The following is a 20,833-nucleotide window of genomic DNA, read 5'->3' as shown; positions in this document are numbered from 1 at the left end:
AGCAGGCAGGTGAAGCGAGAAGTGGAGTTTCTCGGGCAGGCCGGGCTCACGTTGCTCTTCGCTAAATTTGGAAGCTGTGGGAGGCCGGCAGCGCCCGCCCCCGCAGCGCCAGGAGGATGCGGATGTGGGGAGCCACCGACACCTTCGGCCGCGCTCAGCGAGCGGCGGCTTCCTCCGGCAGCGCCGAGAGGAGCCGGGGCGGGCCGGGGGCTCCGAGCTCCGGGGGGCTCCGTGCTCCGGGGGGCTCCGGGGGCGTCCCAGTTCCGGGGATGTCCGGGCTCCAGGGAGCTCCGGGGGTCTCCCAGCTCCGGGGGCTCCGAGCCCTGGGGGTCTCCCAGCTCCGGGGGCTCCGAGCCCTGGGGGTCTCACAGCTCCGGGGGTCTCTGAGCTCCGGGGAGCGCCGTGCTCACCCAGCAGCAGCGCCAGCCCCGGGACTGGCAGCGCCAGCGGCTCCGAGCTGGGGATTCTGCCCCAAACACCGCCTGTGCTCCCCCCAGGGCTCTGTCCCGGTCCCACTGGGTCCCAGGGGTCCCGGTGCATTTGTGCTCCCCAGGATCACCCCGAGCCTGCTCTGCACCCACCTGAGCCCGCCTGTTCCCGTTCCCTGCAGGGCCATGCCCCAGCGCCGTGAGCAGCCCCGTGCTGGTGCCCCAGGAGCTGCCGCCCGGCCCGGCCATGGACAGCTCAGGTGGGTGATGCTGAGCCCCGGCATGGGGAGGGGCAGCCGGGGCATTCCCCCTCAGCCGCCCCTTACACCCATTTCCTCCGTTCAAACACCTGGGTGCTGCTGGAAGGTGGGAAATGAGCACAGAGCAGGGCAGGGCAGCCAAAAGCTTTGCTGAGTCTGGGGCACTCACAGCTGACAAAACATTTGAGTTTTAAAGTAGTTCATTTTATAGTAATATATATATTTTTTAAATTTTATAATAGTATTTTTATTTTATAGTAGTATATTTTATTATTATTTTTATTTTATATTTTATAGTAGTAGGTTTTATTATGATTTATTTTTTTATTTTATAGTAGTATATTTTATTATTATTTTTATTGTAGTAGATTTTATTAATTTTTATTATTTTTAATTTTTTAAATTTTATAGTAGTATATATATTTTTATATTTATATATTTTGGTGTGTATTTCAGTCCATTTCCCCCCATGTTTCATTTTCACGCTGTTCCAGAGGTGCTGTTGATCTCCCAGGGTCAGGATATCAATGCTGAAAGGTTTTATTCCATTTCCAAGCCCCTGCTCTTTGTTGCTGGGTTTACTTTTTGCTGTTTTTAGATCAAAGTGTCTCTTGTTTGTGCTGGGGCAAGCTCTTTGCTCTGCCCCGTGAGGGACCCTCAGCGCTGGGGCTGCTTTGATGAGCAGGAGAGGCCAGGACTGAGAGCAGCGCTCAGGAAAAGCCTCCCCTGGCAGTTCCAAACACTCGCAAAGGAAAAGAGCAGCACGTTCCAAACAGCCCTTTGAGGCAGAGTTCCCCAGCACAGCTCCAAAGTCATTCCCAGAGTCACCCGTGCTGGAAGGGCAGCAAAGCCGGGGTCCAAACGGGCATTTCTGAAACTTCGCACCTACCTGTGAGGAAATCTGAGATTTCGGCCAAATGTCAAACTCTCTTTGCTTGGAGAGATGGCTGAGGGATCTAACAAAGAGCCTGCAGGAATTTGGGGTATCGAGTTTAGCACAGCCAGCCTAGATGGGAGACGCAGGCTGGACCTGTGCTGGCTCACAAAAAGGGATGAAGAAGTCAATTATTTCATTAACCACATGTCCGAGGCAATGACATCATCTTAAGGTGATATAACGAAGAGAAAGTTCAGCTTTTCGTCCTCTGCAAACCTGTAAAGGTGAGCAGGCTGCCAGGAGAAGCTCTGGGAGGCAGAGAGCGAGACAGGCTGGAGTGAGACAGGCTGGAGTGAGACAGGCTGGGGGGCACTTCTGGGGTTCTGTGTCACTCTGTGTCAGTTTGTGTCACTCTGTGTCAGTCTGTGGCACCTCCCAACCCGCTCCAGCTGCCCTGGGGACAGCTCTGCAGTTTCCATCACAGCTCGGAGGGCTCGGAGGGCTCTGATGCCGTGGGGAGGGCTCTATCCGGGCTCTGTCCGGGCTCTATCCGGGCTCTGTCCCGGCTCTGTCCGGGCTCTGTCCCCCCCACCCCGGGGGTGCTGTCCCGGCTCAGGTGTCGCTGTCCCTCGCAGAGCTGGAGTCGGACATCCTGCGGCGGGTGCGGGCGCTGCTGCGGGAGCTGGACGGGCACCACCCGTCCTGCCAGAGCGACCGAGGTGAGCGACTGCCCCTGGCCGGGCACAGCGGGCCCCGCCTGCCCCGGCCCCGCCTGCCCCGGCCCCGCTCCTCCCGCTGCCAGCAGGACACGGCGGCTCCGCTCATCCTTCTTCAGCTGCATCCGTGCCCCAGCAGCGACTGTCACCCTGTGTGACACCCCCTGAACAGCCCCAGCAGCGACTGTCACCCTGTGTGACACCCCTGCACAGCCCGTGTCACCCTGTGTGACTGTCACCCCTGCAGAGTCCCAGCAGTGACTGTCACCCTGTGTGACACCCGCTGAACAGTCCCAGCAGCGTCTGCCACCCTGTGTCACCCTGTGTGACTGTCACCCCTGCCCAGCCCACGTCACCCTGTGTCACCCTGTGTGACTGTCACCCCTGCAGTCCCACCCCTGCTGTCCCTCCTCAGGAATGCTGCGCTGGACCCTGCACAAGAGAATGGACCAGAACCCCCGAACCAGCTGTGTCCTGGTCGGCATCCTGGTGAAGGAGCTGGAGAGGGTGAGTGCCACCCCGGGGAGGGGACAGTGCCACCCCGGGGAGGGGACAGTGCCGCCCCAGAGGGGACAGTGCCACTCTGGGGAGGGGACAGTGCCGCCCCGGGGAGGTGACAGTGCCGCCCCGGGGAGGGGACAGTGCCGCCCCAGGGAGGGGACAGTGCCACCCCGGGGAGGGGACAGTGCCGCCCCAGAGAGGGGACAGTGCCGCCCCGGGGAGGGGACAGTGCCGCCCCGGGGAGGTGACAGTGCCACCCCAGAGAGGGGACAGTGCCACTCTGGGGAGGGGACAGTGCCACTCTGGGGAGGGGACAGTGCCGCCCTGGGGAGGGGACAGTGCCGCCCCAGGGAGGGGACAGTGCCACCCCGGGGAGGGGACAGTGCCACCCCAGAGAGCCTGGCCCACGCTGGGGGCTCTGGCGCTGCTCTGCCCAGCCAGGGTCCTGCCAGGAGCTGACTGTGCCTGCCCTGCCTCTGCTCCTACAGGCAGAGCGAGGGGACCTGCGGCACTACATCATCCCCCTGCTGCACACGCTGATGTACACCTTGATCCAGGTGAGGGAGCCCCGGGCACAGCGGCCTGGGGCAGCACCCGCGGACAGCAGGGCACAGGAGAGGCCACCTGGAGCCACTCAGAACCTGAAGCAGCCACTCAGAGCCAGCAGAGCCCCGGGCGGGCTCAGCTGGGCATCTCCCATGTCCCTGCGGCACAGGGAGGGGACTGCCATGTCCCTGTGGCGCACAGAGTGCCAGGCCCTGCCTTTCAGTGCCTGCAGGAAGCCGCAACCTGGCAAAGCAAACGTGTGCCCAGGCTCCAGTGGGCATTGCTGGAGGCTCCCAACCCCCTGCAGGGCCTGATTGTGCCCCATGTTTTACATTTAAATCCAGACTAAATTCAGTGCAGTGAATTTGGGGCCCTCCCAGCCCGGGGTCCGTGTTGGGGCCGATTCAGTGGTCACTGCCTGTCACCTCCCTGCCACCTCCCTGTGCCCCTGCAGGCTCCCTGCATCCCTGACGAGCTCTGTGCCAGAGTTTATGACTTCTGCAAGAGGCTGCTGACCCTGCCCAAGCCCTTCTGCACCATCGGGCTGGACTATGCCAGCAGGCTGCAGGTGGAGAGGGCAGCCCCAGGTAAGGGGGGCTGGCAGGGGCTGATCAGCTCTAAAGCAGCCCCGTGGGCACTGAGGTGTCACTGGGGCTGCAGGGAACAGCCCCGTGGGCACTGAGGTGTCACTGGGGCTGCAGGGAACAGCCCCGTGGGCACTAAGGTGTCACTGGGGCTGCAGGGAGCACCTGGTTTCTTTTTTTCTCTGCTCTCATTAAAGCTCCTCCAGTTCAAGTTTTCTGTAATAGGAGCCTTTCAAACAATCCTTCAGAGCAGAGCGAGGTGCAGACACCCCGTGAAGGGCAGGGGAAGCAGGAGAAACCTGCTGGGGAGTTTTGGTGCCATTCTGGGGAGCCTCAGCCCACCCCCAGCAGCCCAGGCTCTCCTCCCCAGCGCTGCTTTGGCTGCAAGGGGCACCTGTGTATCCCCTGAGCTTGGCTGCAGGGCTGGCTCCGAGGGCACAGAGGGCTCCCCGGGGCAGCACAGGGGTCCCAGGGGGATTGTCCCAGGGCAGGGGCAGGGCAGGGCCTTTCTCCTGATCCAGAGACCCCTGGTGCTCCTCAGATGTCCCCAAACACTCAGATGTCCCCTAGGGACAGAGCTCTCCCTCCTGCCCGCGCCTCCGCTCCCGAGCTTACAGTGCCCTAAACAAAGGAAGGGAAACACAGGAAATCACCCGGAACAGTCGGGGGTTTCTTTTTCTGGAGCCCGGGCTATCTTTGTCCTGGGCTGTTTTTAGCTCCGGCCCAGCTCTTGGCTGTTTAAGCTGAGCTCAGCGGGTGTTCCCCGCCTTGGCAGAGCCTCCTCAGGCTGCGGAGCCGGGAGCAGCGCGGGCCGGCTGCCCGAGGGCTGCACTGCTCCTACCGCGTGTGTTTGTGCCCTCGCAGGGACCCTGTACCAAAGGATGGTCATCTCCGAGCAGAGCCTGCCCAGCGCCGCCTTCCCCTGCCAGGAGAGGTGAGTGCTGCCTTGGGTGGGCTGTGAGTGCTGCCGTGGGTGGGCTGTGCTGTCATTTTGGGGCCTCTCAGGGAAACCTGTCCTTTCCCAACACTCTTGGGAGCCTGAGCCTCGTGGCCTTGGGGACACCACGGGGTGACACGCAGTACCCCACTGGGATTGCACCAGGAGGGCACATTCTGCTGGGTCCCAATTATTCTGGGGGGCAGGGAGCTGCCCTCGGGGGGCACGCAGGGCGGAGAAGGGGAACAGCAACAGCAACAATGGAAAAAGTGAGATGGGAGCTGCTCCTGCCAGCCCCGGGGTCTCTGATGTGAGGCTGCATCTCCCCTTCCCCCCCAGGATTTTCATCTTTGCTGACCCCGAGCTGCTGCCCGAAGCCATCTGCAGGGCTCTGGCCATGGACACCGAGGCTGCCCAGGTGTCCCAGAGCCCGCGGGGCTGCATGAGCTGCGTGGTCACCCACGCCCTGCAGGCGGCCCTGGGCGACACCTGCGACACCGCCGGCCTCAGAGCCCGCCTCCAGGTACTGCAGCAGCTCCTCCTCGCCGGCTTCCCCTGCCCTGGCTGGACACCCTGGAGAAGCAAAAGGTGTTTTGGGGAGTGGAGAAATCCCCCAGCTCCCCAGCGCTGGTCTGCAGCCCCAGAGCTGGGCTGGGCTGAGCTCAGACACCCTGTGGATGGAAAGCAGCAGAGCCTGAGGTGGAACCTTCAGTCTCAGTGCTGGTTTTGCCCAGCAAAGCCGAGTCAGAGCTTCTGTCAGCTCCTCTGGGAGCCCTGGGCACTGCAGGAACCTCTCAGGGGAAAGGTTTCAGGCAGTTTTCTCCAAACCCTCCTGGAAGGAGCTGTGGGGCCACAGTGGCACAAATGCCTCCCTCAGAAACTCTGCAGGGGCTCTTGGCAATTTCCCCTCCAAGGTCACCTTGGTGTGCCTGCTGTCCCCATGTCCCGAGGGTCACCCCAAGTGCCAGCACCGCTGGGGATGCCCCAGGGACAGGAGGACATTGGTGTGCCCCAGGAATCACTTTCTGCAGGATTCCCTTGCTCTCCCTGCAGGGATCACTTTCTGCAGGACCCATTTGCTCTCCCTGCAGGGATCACTTTCTGCAGGACCCATTTGCTCTCCCTGCCCCTCCCGCTGCCCTGGCCCAGGATCATTGCCATTTCCAGGTGCTCACAGCCCCTGTCCCCACAGGCCCTGCCCCCGGGGGACGTGGAGCACTGGTTCCAGCAGGTGGTGGCGGCCGTGGAGGGTGGCGAGGGGGGCTCGGACCGGGGCCAGCACACGGCGCGGCTGGAGAGGATCTACCAGGGCCTCCTGGGCTCCTCGCCCACAGGTGAGCCCAGGCAGACATTCCCAGGGGACAGGGAGCCCTGGAGTCCCCCTGTGTCCCTGTGTCACTTCTGCCCATGCCCCAGTTCCCCCTTTCCATTTGTCCCTCCCAGCAGCGCTGCAGACACTTGGTGATGGCTCGGTTTGTGAGAGCAGGGGCCCCCCAGCCTCACATCTGGCCTCACCCCAGGAGCTCCGGGCTGGGAGAGCCCCAGGGCTGCCCCAGGCAGCGCTCAGTGCTGGGGCTCGTGCTCCTGTGTGGGGAAATGCTCCAAGCATCCGTATTTTCCCAGGGAACGCTCCCCAGGAAGGGCCGCAGGGCACCCCTTGCACCCCTCTGCCCAGCCCCAACATCAGCTTCCACCTGTGGACAGAGGATGAGCAGCTCTGTGAGTGCCCCGGGGCTGGGGGCGCTGGGGGGGGTCTGAGCCTGGGGTCCTGTCCCAGAGGGGTCACTGACCCTTGGGCAGGGAGTTGGGGCACCCCTGTCCCAGGGCCGAGCCCGTGGAGATGGGTGCTGACTGCCCAGGCCTCCTTCCCGGGTGAGGAGGGGGAAGGAGCTGGGGCTGCAGCAGGACGTGCCCAGAGCACCTGTGGGTGCCCCTGGCAGTGCCCAGAGCACCTGAGGGTGCCCCCAGCGGTGCCCAGAGCACCTGTGGGTGCCCCTGGCAGTGTCCAGAACACCTGTGTGTGCTCCTGGCAGTGCCCAGAGCACCTGAGGGTGCCTGCAGGGAAGGAGCTGGGGCTGTTCCTGCTCTCAGCTCTGCAGTTCCCTGAGGGGAGAGGAGCAGGGGCAGGACCGGGCTGAGCTCCTCTGTGCCCCTCTGTGCCCCTCTGTGCCCCTCTCCCCGCTCAGGCTCTCAGGGAAGGAGCTGGGGCTGTTGCTGCTCTCAGCTCTGCAGTTCCCTGAGGGGAGAGGAGCTCGGGCAGGAGCAGGCTGTGCCCCTCTGTGCCCCTCTGTGCCCCCCTGTGCCCCTGTCCCCGCTCAGGCGCTCCGTGCCCGCAGGGAAGGAGCTGGTGCTGTTCCTGCGGCCGCTGTCGCAGAGCTGCGAGCCCGAGTGCCTGGGGCAGGAGCTGGAGCCCGCGGAGATGCCGGACACGCTCCCGGGCTGCGGCTGCTGCGGCCAGAGCCGCTTCTCGGTGCTGTCCACGGACAGCGGCATCGAGCGGGACCTGCCCGCGCCGGAGGAGCCCTGCGAGCGCTCCGGCTGCACAGGAAGGGCGGCATCAAGAAGAAGCCGTCCCCGCTGGACAGCGTGGCCCTGCTGCAGGCTGGCGGCGGGAAGCCCCCCGGGAAGCCCCCCGGCAGGGCAGGGATAGCCCCCGAGCCCGCGGCCCCGCTGCAGAGGCTGCACACCGCCCGCGTGGTGCTGCTGGGCGACGATCGCATCCTGGGCCGCCTGGCGCAAGCCTTCCACTCCCTCAGGTACCCGCGGCCAGCCGGAGCTTTGCCCTGCGGGCTGTGGGAGCAGCCGGGGGGCTGGGGGCGGGCTGGGGCTCGGCGGTGCCCAGGGCAGGCTCGGATCCCGTGCTCGGCTCCCAAGCGCACCCGACTGGCACCGGCGGCTCTCGGGGCCCAGCCGATGCACACAGACAGTCCTCCCCTCTGTCCGGGGGCTCGGTTAAACGAGCAACAAACGAGGCAATGGAAAAAATCCTACAGAGAAGCCGCTTCCCAGCTGGCTGTGCGCAGCTGGCTCCCCGGGTGCGCTGGGGTGGGTGACAGTGCGGGCAGCCTGGGAGTGGAGCTGGGGGCACAGGGACACCAGGCCCTGACAAAAACTCCTCCCCATCACCTCCCCTTGCTTGATGTGGGAGGCCAGGGCACATCCCGGGGAAGGAGGCAGCGAGAGGGGCAGGTGGCAGAGCAGCGCAGTGTCCTGGCACTGTCCAGCCGTGCCCAGGCGCCACCTTCTGCCCCTGCCCTCGGGACATCTCCGTTCGCATTGCAGGAAGCGGGAGGCCCGCCGAGTGTTCCTGACGCCCAGGCTGGACCTGCAGTTCTACCACATCCCCGTGGTGCCGGGGCAGCCCCAGCCCCCGGCGGCTGCTGTGAGTGCCGGGGGTGGAGCTGGGGAGAGCAGGATCGGGAATTCCTGGCTGTCCGGGGGATCGGGAATTCCTGGCTGTCCGGGGATGGGATCGGGAATTCCTGTCTGTCCAGGGGATGGGATCGGGAATTCCTGTCTGTCCGGGGATGGGATGGGGAATTCCTGTCTGTCCGGGGATGGGATCGGGAATTCCTGTCTGTCCGGGGATGAGGAGAGCGGGGATCGGGAATTCCTGTCTGTCCAGGGGATGGGATGGGGAATTCCTGTCTGTCCGGGGATGAGGAGAGCAGGGATTGGGAATTCCTGTCTGTCCGGGCATGGGATCGGGAATTCCTGTCTGTCCAGGGGATGGGATGGGGAATTCCTGCCTGTCCCGGGGATGGGATTGGGAATTCCTGTCTGTCCGGGGGATGGGATGGGGAATTCCTGTCTGTCCGGGGATGAGGAGAGCAGGGATGGGGAATTCCTGTCTGTCCGGGGGATGAGAGCTGAGGGGAGCAGAGGATCAGGAATTCCTGAGTGTGAGCCAAGTGTGAGCCAAGTCCCAGAGGAGCTGGATTTAGGGCTGGAAGTGGCTGGGAGGGGCTCTCCAGGAGCTGCTCCTCACGTTTTGCTCAATACAAGCCCAGGGAAAGGCAGCAGTCCCAGGCTGTGGCTGTGGCTGTGGCTCTGAGCTGTGTTTCCCTGCAGGAGCACGCTGGCCCCGAGGAGCTGTGCGAGGTGGCCGGGTACCTGGGCAGGGCTGACCCCTGGTACGAGAGCAACATCAACACCCTGTGCCACATGATCCCCAAGCTGGCCACCATGGTAGGAGGAAAACCTTCCCATGTCCCGAAAACACCTGCAGCCCCTGGGGAGGGCTCTGTGCCCTGCAGGGCTCTCCAACCCCAGACAGAGATTTCCCCTCCCCAGGCCCTGCAGGGCTCTCCATCCCCAGACATTTTCCAAACCCTCCCCAGGCCCTGCAGGGCTCTCCATCCCCAGGCAGAGATTTCCCCTCCAAACCCTCCCCAGGAGGTGCCCGTGTCTGACACTGCCCCAGCCCACAAAAGCCATTTACCGTGGTGGGGTTTTTTGACCAGGGGACAGGAAATGGCAGATTTCAAGAAAGAAAACTTGCACTGAAATCCCCCCAGCTGTCATTTCCCGGCAGTTTGAGCCACCACTGCCAGCCCACACAGACAGGGCTGCGAGGGGGGCTCAGGTCCCACTCCCCGGGAGTGGCGAGGTCAGAGGACAGCTCATCCCTGCTCGGTGCCCAGGAAGGTGTGAGGCCTCGTGGCAGCATTTCTGAGCAGCGGCAGGGGCTGAGCCCGCCTGTGGTTTGTCCCCCAGCCCAGCAGGGCCCTGGTGACCGACCTGTTCCTCACCGACGTCATCGCCTACTACGCCCGCATGGGCACGCAGCCCGTCTGCTTCCAGGTGCACTCTGTCAAGGTGGGTGGCACAGCTGGCATGGCCCGGGCCTCCAGCAGCCCTGCAGGGGCTGGCAGAGCTCTGCTGGGCCAGAGGGCTCTGGGGCTCCCAGCAGATCCCAGCCTGATCCCCGTTCCCCCAGCCCGTGCCCTGGAGCTCAGCTCAGCTCAGCCATTTGGGGATGTCAGCCCAGCAAAGGGAGCCTTGAAATCCCCCACAGGGCCAGAGGTGTCCTGCCCTGCAGGGCTCGGGGTGCTCAGGAGCCCTGTTCCTGCTGCTCTGGGCACTGGGAGCGAGCAGGGCCCTGCTGAGCATTGTGCCAGAACCCCCTGTACCTGCAGGGGCCCTGCAGGGCTCGGGGTGCTCAGGAGCCCTGTTGCTGCTGCTCTGGGTGTGGGGAGCGAGCAGGGCTCTGCTGAGCATTGTGCCAGAACCCCCTGTACCTGCAGGGGCTCTGCAGGCCTTCCTGCAGCACCCTTTGATCGATTTCCTGCCAGCTTTGCTCTGAGGTGCTATCAGACCGAGGCCTGGCTTTGATAGGAGGGCAAAGAAGGGCTAAATTCGGGCATACAACATTAACCCTTCCCTTCCTGCTCCTCTGGCAGCCCCTCCAAAGCTCAGGCTGATGCACAGAGCTCTTTTTAATCCGCTCACAGCGGCACCTATTGCAGAGTGGCTGGGACAGGATCTCCAGGACCTGCTCTGCACATCCTGCCCAATTCAGGCCCGTGAAAAGGAAATAATCCCCAGGGCTGGGCTGACCTGGCCGGTGGGGTTGGGTCAGAGAGGAACAGCGTCCCCTGAAGCTCAGCAGCGGCTCAGCCTGGCCTGCGGAATGGGAGAGACTCATCTCCGAGGGCACAGTGACATCCAGTGGCAGGGGACGCTGCCCGCGGCTGGGCTGGCCAGGTCCCCGTGCCTCTGGCAAGGCTCTGCACCCTCCTGGAGCTCAGGAAACGGAGCCAGGGCAGCTCCCCCACCCCACAGGAACCCTGAGCGCCATGGTCAGCTCCCAGCCCCCCGTGGCTGCTCTGGAGAGGCTGTCCAGGGTACAAACCTCGTGTGACACCTCGGGTGACAGAGGAGATGTCCTCAGGGCTGTTCCTGTCAGGGGTGATCCTGTAAGGGATGTGTCTCTCAGAGCTGTCCCTCTCAGGGCTGTTCCTCCCAGGGCTGTTCCTCCAGGGCTGTCCCTCTCAGGGCTGTCCCTCTCAGGGCTGTCCCTCTCAGAGCTGTCCCTCTCAGAGCTGTCCCTCTCATGGCTGTTCCTCTCAGAGCTGTCCCTCTCAGAGCTGTCCCTCTCAGAGCTGTCCCTCTCAGAGCTGTCCCTCTCAGGGCTGTTCCTCCAGGGCTGTTCCTCTCAGAGCTGTCCCTCTCAGGGCTGTCCCTCTCAGGGCTGTCCCTCTCAGAGCTGTCCCTCTCAGGGCTGTTCCTCCAGGGCTGTTCCTCTCAGAGCTGTCCCTCTCAGGGCTGTCCCTCTCAGAGCTGTCCCTCTCAGAGCTGTCCCTCTCAGGGCTGTTCCTCCAGGGCTGTTCCTCTCAGAGCTGTCCCTCTCAGGGCTGTTCCTCTCAGAGCTGTTCCTCTCAGGGCTGTTCCTCCAGGGCTGTCCCTCTCTTCCAGGTCCTGTTCCAGGACCCAGCCCAGGACCCAGCTGAGGACGTGTTCCTGACGGAGCTGCTGACCCAGGTGCAGGACAGCCCCTCCCACAGAGGTGTGTGTGTGTCCCACCAGCCCGGCCAGGGCTCCTGCCATGCCCAGGTCCCCCCTCAGCCCGCCGAGCTCCAGGCCATGGGCAGCACTCCTTGCTCCTGGCCAGACGTCCCTGCTGCCCCAGGAGATCAGGCTGATGTGAGCCGTGGTGGCCGCTGGCTCCCGGCCCAGCCAGGGTTTGCAGTCTGAGCCTCTGGGTGGCTCCAGGGCACTCCGGAGCTGGGCCTGAGCCCTGATGTAGTTCAGGGAACAGGCTGGGATTCACAGCCAGATGTTTTCCTGTTAGAAATCCAGCTCCTCCAGCTGCCAGGGATGGGGCAGGAGTGCTTGGAGGCTGTTCCAGCAGTGCCACCCAGCTCCTCTGGTGCCCAGTCCAGGGGATGTGTGTCACTGAGGCTGGCACAGAGCCTGCACTGAGTCTGTCCCACTGCACAGAGCCCCAGCTGCCAAGGCAGGGATGGAAGGGACAGAGTGTGACGGGAGGCCATGGTGGGACACCGGGGGGCTCAGCCCATGGGGGATCCCTCTGCTGAGCACAGACAGGTGGGAGGAGGGAGATCCAACCCCACCTGCTTCCCTTGTGGCAGAGCTGAGCACGACCAAGAGGAAAAGCACCCTGGATGGGCCTGGCATGGACCTCGCAGTGACCTACAGGAGGGTGAGTGGGGCTCCTGCACCCCCAGGGCTGCCCAGCAGGGCACACATCTCCTAAAGGGGCACTGACCCTCCCTCCTTCCTCTGGAACTGCTGTCCAGGCAAGGACAGAGGGGCTGTGCTGAACCTGTGAGCTCCCCTGTGCTGTGACCAGCTGTGCCCAGCCTGCCCCAAGCTAGCCCTGCCAGGGCATTGCCAAGGCACTCATTGCCAGGGCACTGCCAAGGCATTGATTGCCAGGATGGTGCCAGGGCACTGCCAGGGCACTCATTGCCAAGGCACTGCCAAGGCATTGATTGCCAGGGCACTGCCAGGGCACTGATTTCCAGGATGGTGCCAGGGCACTGCCAGGACACTGCCAGGACTGTCCCCTTGCCCGCAGGCTGTGCTCAGTGACCGGCAGAAGGAGCTGGCCCTGTCCCTGCACTCCACGGGCCTGCTGATGAAAGCCATCCCTGCTGAGGAGGCTGCAGGTGGGTTCTTCCTCCTTCCTGGGGCTCCTGGTGCTCAGGGCAGTGAACCTGCCCACGGTCCTTGGTGCCAGCTGTGTCTGGGCTCTGGGGCTGGAACCAGTGGCAGGAATATCGCTGTCCCCATGGTCTGGTTGGGGTTTTCTCAGGAATGGCGTGTCTGAGGCTCAGACAGGATTCCAGCATCTTCCCTCTGCTCCAGCCTTCCTCCTTCAGCTGCCCCTTAGCACAGCCTGTGAGCTTTCCACCCCAGGCATGGTCCCACACAATTCCTGTGCCCTTGCAGCCTGTTGGAGTCCTGTGTGTCCATAGTGCACCCAAACGTGGGGCAGGGCCCCCCAGAGCTGAGCTGAGCTGAGCTGAGGCTGTGCCCTGGCCCCAGCCCAACCTCTGCTTCTGCCCCAGGCCTGGGCTGCCTCACTGTGACCATCACTGAAATCATCAGGACCAGCAACTTGGCAGGACGCTCGTTCTCAGTGAGTACCTGTGGGATCCTCAGGGCCAGAATCCCCTCAGCAGCAGGGAAAGGGGCAGCCCTGTGGGGAGGAGAGGGATCTGAGGCCTCCCTGTAATTATTTTCTGTGGAAAACTCTGGATGTTTGAGCCAAAGCCCCAAACACCCTGGGTGTCATCCCTGCTGGTCAGTGCCATCCCTGCTGGTCACTTTAATCCCTGCTGGTCACTTTAATCCCTGTTGGTCAGCGCCCTCCCTGCTGGTCAGTGCCCTCCCTGCTGGTCACTTTAATCCCTGTTGGTCAGTGCCCTCCCTGCTGGTCAGTGCCCTCCCTGCTGGTCAGTGCCATCCCTGCTGGTCACTTTAATCCCTGCTGGTCACTTTAATCCCTGATGGTCTGTGCCCTCCCTGCTGGTCACTTTAATCCCTGCTGGTCAGTGCCCTCCCTGCTGGTCACTGCCAGGTTCTGAGTACAGACAAAGGATTCTCTCTGTGTCACATCTGAGGTTAAAGAAGAAAACCAGAGCAATGCCGTTGTCTGTCCCTGTCACACCCAGCACGCAGGCCAGGGAGGGCAGGGACCCCCTCCCAGCTCTCCCTGCTCTCCCCATGCAGGCTGTGGCACACAGGTTCAGAACACGCAGCATCAAGGTCAGGAGCCCAGAGCAGAGACCCTTCACGGTGCGGCTGGACAAGGACAGCAGGAGAACCTACCGGGACGTGATCGGGTGAGAACCCTGGCTCTGCACATCTCCCTGCCTCCCTTTGGTCAGGGAGCCCTGACCCTCATCCCTGACAAGTCCCCAGTTCCTTCTCCAGGGACAGCAGGCACACGGGGGCTCTCCTACATTTGTGTTTTGGGAGATGGTGTGAGGAGCAAAATGGTTCGTTACACAAAAGGTGCTGTTGTTGAGGCAGGAGAAAAGCAGGCACCTCCAGGGGCAAGCAGAGCTTAGATCTCCTGGGTTATGAATTGTATCCGGATGCTGATGCTCTCTGCACTGCCTGCATCCCTCCCCGGGCTCTCCAGCAGGGGCGGGTGGGGAGAGCACCCAGCCCTGTGGGCATGGCCGGGGCTGATGTGCCTGGAGAGCTGCAGGGCCAGGGGATGTGCTGAGGGTTCAAGGCCCAGCCAACACAAACTGGGAATTCCCGAGCCTCACTGAGCTCAGGTGTGTGTCGAACACTGACACCCAGCAGCTCATCTGTGCAGTCAGACCCGGCTGCAGAAAGCACAAATGCAGCTGTGGCTGGCGGGGGGAGAGCTGGGCTTTGCTCAGAGACCACATCACAGTAAATGCGCTCTGTGCCCTTCCAGCCTGGAGGTGTCTCCCTGCCTCGAGCCCAGCTACTGCCTGCAGAAGACGAGGACCACGAAATGCAGCCCTGAGGAAACAGAAGACGTGGGGCTGGTGAAATACCTGCCCAAGTCTCTGCTGCTGCCCATCAACACTTTCGCAGGAGTCATCCCATGAAGGAGACGGGAAAAGTGCTGTGGGTTATGACATGGGGCCAGCACAGAGCACAAGGGGAGAGAAAACTCTCTGAAAGCCACCAGTGGGGACTTTACATGGCAATGGTGGGGACAGCAGAGGTGGATAGGCTCCGAGGGCACAGCCCTGTCCTGTGACAGTGTGACAATGGTCCCATGGCCCTGCCAAGGGCACAGCCCTGTCCTGTGACAGTGTGACAATGGCCCCATGGCCCTGCCAAGGGCACAGCCATGCCACAGGACTGATCTTTCACCTTTTGCACAGATCAGGGAAAAGATTTGAGCTCTCCATTCAGGAAGAACAAGGAAGATCCGTGGAGGTGGCACTGCCAGGGCAGCTGGCAGCAGCAATGTTCCTTTTGGAGATGTCTCACAGCCCAGCAAGGGTCAGGTTTTCACATCACAGGCCAAACGCTGTTGGTGCTCCCCTGTGCCAGACTGGGGCAGCAAACATTGTGCCCCGGAGGGAAACTGAGGGGCAGCAGGAGCTCTCAGGCACCTCAGGAAACCCCTGCACGAGCAGCTGCTGCTTTTGGGATCGTGTGGGCTTTAAGGGGTGAGCCCTCTGCACCCCTCTGCCTCTCGGGGCTTCCCTGTGGGGTTTGCACACACAGAGAAAAGGCTCAGAAAGCCAAAAGGCTTGGAGCTGGGCTGGGGTGTGGGCTGGTGTCCAGAGTTTGTTCTGTACAGCTGTAATTTATGTAGATGGATGATAAATTATTTGTACAGGTGTCATGGATGACTTGTACCAGAGGGTGCAATCCTTTTAGTGCCAATTGAAAGAAATTAAGAGAAAGCCCAGCTAAAGCTGCCGGTGGTGGTTGTTGTGTGTTGGCACGTGGCTGGGATGCTCAGGAGCTCTGCCTGAACTGAGGTTCAGTTCTTCCCTATGCAGTGAGCCCTGAACAGATTGTGCAGAGAGGAGCATCCCTCACCGGGGACATTCCACACCCGCCTGAACACAATCCCCTTCCCTGTGGCTCCCGTCCGTGTCCCCCGTGCCCCGGCGGGCCGGGAGGAGGGCGAGCCCCGGGCAGGGCCCCTCTGAGCCCAGCGGAACCGCGGCCGCCGCTCCCCGGCCTGTGCGGGGCGGCGGGGCCCGATGAGCGCTGCGGCCGCTCCAGCCCGAGCATCCCGGGATCCTGCGGGGGGGGGACGCGCCGAGACATCCCCGTGCCGGTACCGGGACATCCCTGTGTCAGTACCGGGCCATCCCCGTGCCGGTACCGGGACATCCCTGTGTCAGTACCGGGCCATCCCCGTGCCGGTCCCGGCCCATTCCCGGCCCGGCCCGCAGACGGCGCTGCGCCCCCGCCGGTGCCGGTGCGGGGCAGGTGCGGCGGCCGGTGCCGCCCCGGTACCCCAGGTGCGGCGGCGGCTCCGCCCTGCCCGGAGCGGGCCCGGCGGGGAGCGGCGGCGCTGGCGGCGGGTGAGGCCATGCGGCGGGGGCCATGAGCGAGCGTTGGGACGTGGGCCGGGCGCTGGCGCTGGCCGCGCTGTTCCGGCTGCTGCAGGGCGCGGGCCGGGGCTGCGCCGAGCCCTTCCTGCCGCTCTACCTGCGGCTGCTCGGGCTGCCCGCGCCGCTGCTCGGGGCGGCGGCCGGGGCCCGGCTGCTGGCGGCGCTCGCCGTGCCGCTGTGCTGCCCGCGGGGCCGCGCCGGGCGGCTCCCGCTGCTGCTGACAGCGGGCTCGGCGCCTGGGCTCGGTCGGGGCCAGCCTGGCGCTCACCCTCATCCCGCCCGCGGGGCACACGGGGCACACGGGCTGCAGCCTGCAGCTCGGCCTGCCCGGCGCCCGGCCTGCCCCGCTGCCCTCCGGGCTCCCCTCCGCTCTGCCCAGCCCGGTGCCCAGCCCGGTGCCCGGCCCGGTGCCCCGCCCGGTGCCCACCGCAGTGCCCGGCCCGGTGCCCAGCCCCGGCAGGAGCAGTGACAGAGTGCTGAACCCGAGCGCTCCGCCGCACACCAGAGCTGTGCCAGGGCGAGCGGGGACAACGGCTGCTGACGTGTCGGCAGCGAGCAGAGAGCCCGCTGTGCGCAGTTCAGCCTCCCAGGGGCTGTTGGGCACAGCAGGTGCGCTTCAGGAACGCGGCAGAGGGGCTGGAGAAGGTGATCCAAAGGGAAAAGGCTCCTTGGATGGTTCCTCTGGCCGGACAGTGGAAGGCATCGATCAGCAGACGCCGGAACCAGGAGGGCCGGCATCCTACGGCCCTCCCTCCCCTGGGCTCCAGGAGGAAACTCCAGGCTCTGCCGCCACCAATCTTGCTGATAATGCTGAGGAAAGCCTAAATGCTACTGCGAGTAATGAGGCAGTTTTGTTTAAAACAGCTCTTCCCGCTGTCGCAGATGCCCACGTGTCTGAAAACCTTTCAGACTCTCGAGATGCCAGCTCGGAGGCAGCGCAGAGCATCTCCCAGGACAGAGAGTACCAGGTTTTTCTCATGGTCCTGTGTGCCGTGGTGCTTTGGGAGCTGCTGGCCACTTTCCTGGAATGGGCCATGGATGAGAATGTGTACGAGTACCTGGACTTTGCGGACGCCACGGACAGGCACGGGCGGCTGTGGCCGTGGGGCTGCGCGGGCGCGGCCGCCGGAGCGTGCGGCGTGTCCGTGCTGGTGGATCGCCTGCCCTGCTCCTTCGGCGGCTCCATCCCCCGCCTGGCCGTGCACTTCTACGCCCACGCTGTCCTGGTGCTGCTCTCCCTGGCGGTCAGCATCTCCTTTCCCAGCCGCGCTCCCGGGCGGAGCGCCCGCGCTCCGGGGCTGCCCAAGGCGCTGTCGCTGCTGCGGGGGCACGGCCGGGCGCTGCTCTTGGCGGGCACCCTGTTCCTCGTGGGCGCCGCCAGCTCTGCCAGCCACAACTTCCTGCCGTGGCAGCTGCAGGACCAGGGCAGTAGCGAGCTGCTCGTGGGGCTCTGGGTGGCGCTGGGGCCGCTGGCAGAGCTGGCCCTTCACCCGCTCGGGCCGCGGCTGCTGCGGGCACTGCCGGGCGGCGGGGCTGAGGCGCTGGGCCTGGGCGCACTGGCAGCGCAGCTCCTGAGCTATTCCCTGCTCCGGGTGCCCTGGGCAGCGCTGCCCCTGCAGGCCCTGTCCGGCCTCGGCAGCGGGGCCCTGCGGTGGCACACGCAGGGGACAGCGCGGGACGTGGCCACGCCGGGCACGGAGCGCGCCCTGCTTGCCCTGCTGCGGGCACTGGGCACGGCAGGGGCCGGCCTGGGCAGCCTCGGGGCAGGCTTTGTGGTGCAGCACCTCGGGCTGCCCGTGCTGCTCCAGGCCAGCTGCGTGGGGCTCGGCATCTGGACCCTCTTCTTCCTAATTGTCCGATCCAGATTGCCCCAGCAGAGAAAACTTAATTATTCCCAGCTCCTGGCTGCTGATTCCAGTGAAATGAGTGACTCTGAGGAGGAGAGCGAGGACTGGCTGGTAAAGGCTATGAAGGATGAGAGCTTTAACAGGAATTGGATACAGCAGCATGGGATCAACTAGTCTGTACCTAAATCTGTGGGGTGGAGTGGGAACCTGGTGTAATGATAATGTCCAGGAATCACCATCAAATTGAAACTGCTAAATATATAGAGGCCATATCTGACAGGCGAGATTTTTATTAAAAAAAAAAAGAAAAAAAGAAATTATAAATCTTATTTTCTTACTTTATAGCATTCTACATTTTTGTAATGTTTCCTTTTTAGTTTGATGATTTTGCTTCCAAAATCCCAAAAGGATATTTCAGGTGTACATTGGGTAAATGAGTGTAACTGAGTTTTTAGTCAAAAGCCAAATTTGGATTGTTGCTGCCAGAGCTGGTGCTGGGGCTGAGTGACAGTTGTGACCTGGGCTGTGACACCACCGAATGGAAATTATTGGCATGCTGACAGCACACAGAACCCTCCCGGGGTGGCTGTGAACTCTCTGCACTTTATAAGGGATGTGAATAAAAACCCGGTTCATTTGTAAGAGAAGGTTTTTCCACAGACCGCCAGCCGTGTCGTGCTTTGTGATTTCAGTGTGTCCGAATCTGGGAATCTGCTGGGAGAGCCCTCCAGGTGTGCTCAGAGCCCGCGGCTGGCCCGGCCCATCCGGGCACTTCCCGGTGCTGATTTAAGCTGTGCCCGGCCCTCCTGGGCACTTCCCGGTGCTGATTTAAGCTGTGCCCGGCCCATCCGGGCACTTCCCGGTGCTGATTTAAGCTGTGCCCGGCTCTCCTGGGCACTTCCCGGTGCTAATTTAAGGTGTGCCCGGCCCTCCTGGGCACCTCCCGGTGCTAATTTAAGGTGTGCCCGGCCCATCCGGGCACTTCCCGGTGCTGATTTAAGCTGTGCCCGGCCCATCCGGGCACTTCCCGGTGCTGATTTAAGCTGTGCCCGGCTCTCCTGGGCACTTCCCGGTGCTGATTTAAGGCGTGCCCGGCGTTCCAGGTGGCAGGGAGCGTCCGGGGCTCCCGACCGGAGCCGCTTTGCGGGCTGGGATTTCCGGGGGCAGGATGGGACATCTGCCCTGGCTCAGGGGCATCCTGAGCAGGCTCCTGCGGCTGCTGAAACAGCCAGGCAGGGACAGCAGAACCCCAGCAAGAGAAGGGCAATTTATGTCCTTTATTAACCCTCACTAACAAAGCAACACCGGGGCACAGATGCACAGCAGAGAGCAGCACTCGGTCCATGCCAGAGGATCTCCTTCCCACTGAGTTATCCCAGGTTATTCCCAGCTGGAAGTCACTGGTTCTCAGCCTTCCTCTTTCGACCCATTCCTGGGTTAAACCTCCTCACCTGCCCTGCCTTCACCTCCAAGGCACAGACTTCTGCCCCTCTCCAGGAGGTGAGTTCTGCTTCTCGATGGAAAATCGGCGGTCTGATGTCATCAAGAGAACTTAAATGGGGTTTAAATGAGCCGTGGAGTCCCTTCAGGCCCAGCAAAGGCTGCTGGCACCTATCAGGTATGCCTCGGTCGGGGAACCGCAGCATTCCCGTGCACAGGGGGGGATTGCAGTACCATCTGCCCGAGCGGCTCACAAGCCCCGAGACAGGCAGCTGCAGAAAGCAGAATATTTATGGCAATGCACATTTAGCGTGGCCTATGCAAATGGCCTGGCAGTGTGTCACCCTGCGCGCTGTGCGCTCGGCAGGAAGCGCTGGAGACAAGGAAAGGACTCCGGGCGGTAATTCCTCCCTCTGTAGGCATCGATCCCGCATTATGTGTACATCAGATGTTTTCAGGGTAATTAGCTCCCTCTCTCCTGGCAACGATCCTCTGTGCCAGCACAATGCTCTGCTGGAGTGGCTCCACAGACAGAGCTGTCCCCGTGCCGAGAATAGCTGGGACTTTTTATTAAGACGTTCTCGTCTCCCAGGAATTCAAACACGAGCGGAGCAATTTTGATGTCAAGGATTTCTCCCGGTCTTATTGTCGTGTAATACCTGAGGAACAAAGCGTGTTAATGGGGGATCTGCCTGCAGTCAGGCTCATCCCTGCACGCAGCACATCCTGAGCCTTTGTGAGCGGCACAGAGAGAGCTGGAATGCTTTGAATGCAGCTGCTGCTTCAGCTGCCCTCGTTAGAAACCGATTACCTGGGTGAGCCGTGCCCTTTTCATCTGCCTCAGCACAGCGGCAGCTGCTGGATTCCAGATGCACCGGGAGAAGCCTTGCAGTGACAGGAGCCTGCCCATCCTGGAGCTGTGCAGAGGGGTGACGCCCCTGAATCTGCGCCGGAAGTGTTTAATGGATTGATGATCTTTAAAAAAACCTTATTGTGCAAGATTATCACACTGACGTTCAGCTTTGGGCATTCCCTTAAATCCTGCCTGTCCACAGCACGAGCGCATCTCCCTGAGGAGGAGCAGGGAAGGTCCCGTTGAAACTCCTCAGCCTCAGAGTTCCAGGACCCAGAATTCCAGAATTCCAGGGCGAGGGAAGAAGCCCAGGCTGCTCCCGTGCCTGATTTGCGCTCCCCTCTGCCCCGAGAACTCCATCCAATCCAGCAGCTCCAGCGGTGAATTGTATCCTGGCTCTGGTGACTCTGGACTGTCTGATTTACTCCCGATAAATTGAGTGTATAAAATGCATTAAACTCCAGTTCAGCCCCCAGCCGATCTGGCTGCTCGCAGTGAAAGTCATCCTGGAGAGTGCTTGCCTGGAGACCTGATTAAAATATTTACAGGTTCATTTTCTCTGTGCTTTCGAGCGACCAAAACAAGGTGAGTCACTGCAGCCCCGCTGGCTCCAGGGCTGGGGGCGCTCATCCTTTCATCAACAGCTTCATGGCTCTCCTTCCCTGCACACGCAAACCCCAAAGCAGCCCCTGCACACCCAAAGCAGCCCCTGCACACCCAAACCAGCCCCTGCACACGCAAATCCCAAAGCAGCCCCTGCACACCCAAAGCAGCCCCTGCACACCTAAAGCAGCCCTGGGCAGCCCTG

At 62.5% G+C, this 20,833-nt stretch overlaps 2 protein-coding genes across 2 annotated transcripts; both read left to right on the top strand.

Annotated features, from left to right (window-relative positions):
• The first annotated feature begins 623 nt into the window (after positions 1–623).
• PIK3R6 (phosphoinositide-3-kinase regulatory subunit 6) lies at positions 624–14,661 on the top strand. The gene is given in 20 exon segments (XM_030962172.1): positions 624–688; positions 2,201–2,284; positions 2,697–2,788; positions 3,271–3,339; positions 3,783–3,915; positions 4,777–4,846; positions 5,189–5,372; positions 6,042–6,183; positions 6,473–6,568; positions 7,186–7,386; positions 7,389–7,605; positions 8,132–8,231; positions 8,921–9,037; positions 9,566–9,667; positions 11,267–11,357; positions 11,944–12,014; positions 12,393–12,483; positions 12,886–12,956; positions 13,550–13,662; positions 14,253–14,661. Coding segments are annotated over 20 exon segments (2,214 nt in total). The 5' UTR covers positions 624–675; the 3' UTR covers positions 14,410–14,661.
• Positions 14,662–15,877: 1,216 nt separating this feature from the next.
• On the top strand, positions 15,878–17,906 carry MFSD6L (major facilitator superfamily domain containing 6 like). Its single transcript, XM_030962375.1, is given in 2 exon segments — positions 15,878–16,120; positions 16,122–17,906. Coding segments are annotated over 2 exon segments (2,028 nt in total).
• Positions 17,907–20,833: the final 2,927 nt, after the last annotated feature.

This window comes from Camarhynchus parvulus, chromosome 18, assembly GCF_901933205.1.
Source record: "Camarhynchus parvulus chromosome 18, STF_HiC, whole genome shotgun sequence".
NCBI lineage: Eukaryota > Metazoa > Chordata > Aves > Passeriformes > Thraupidae > Camarhynchus > Camarhynchus parvulus.
This window is presented reverse-complemented; position numbering and strand designations above follow the sequence as displayed.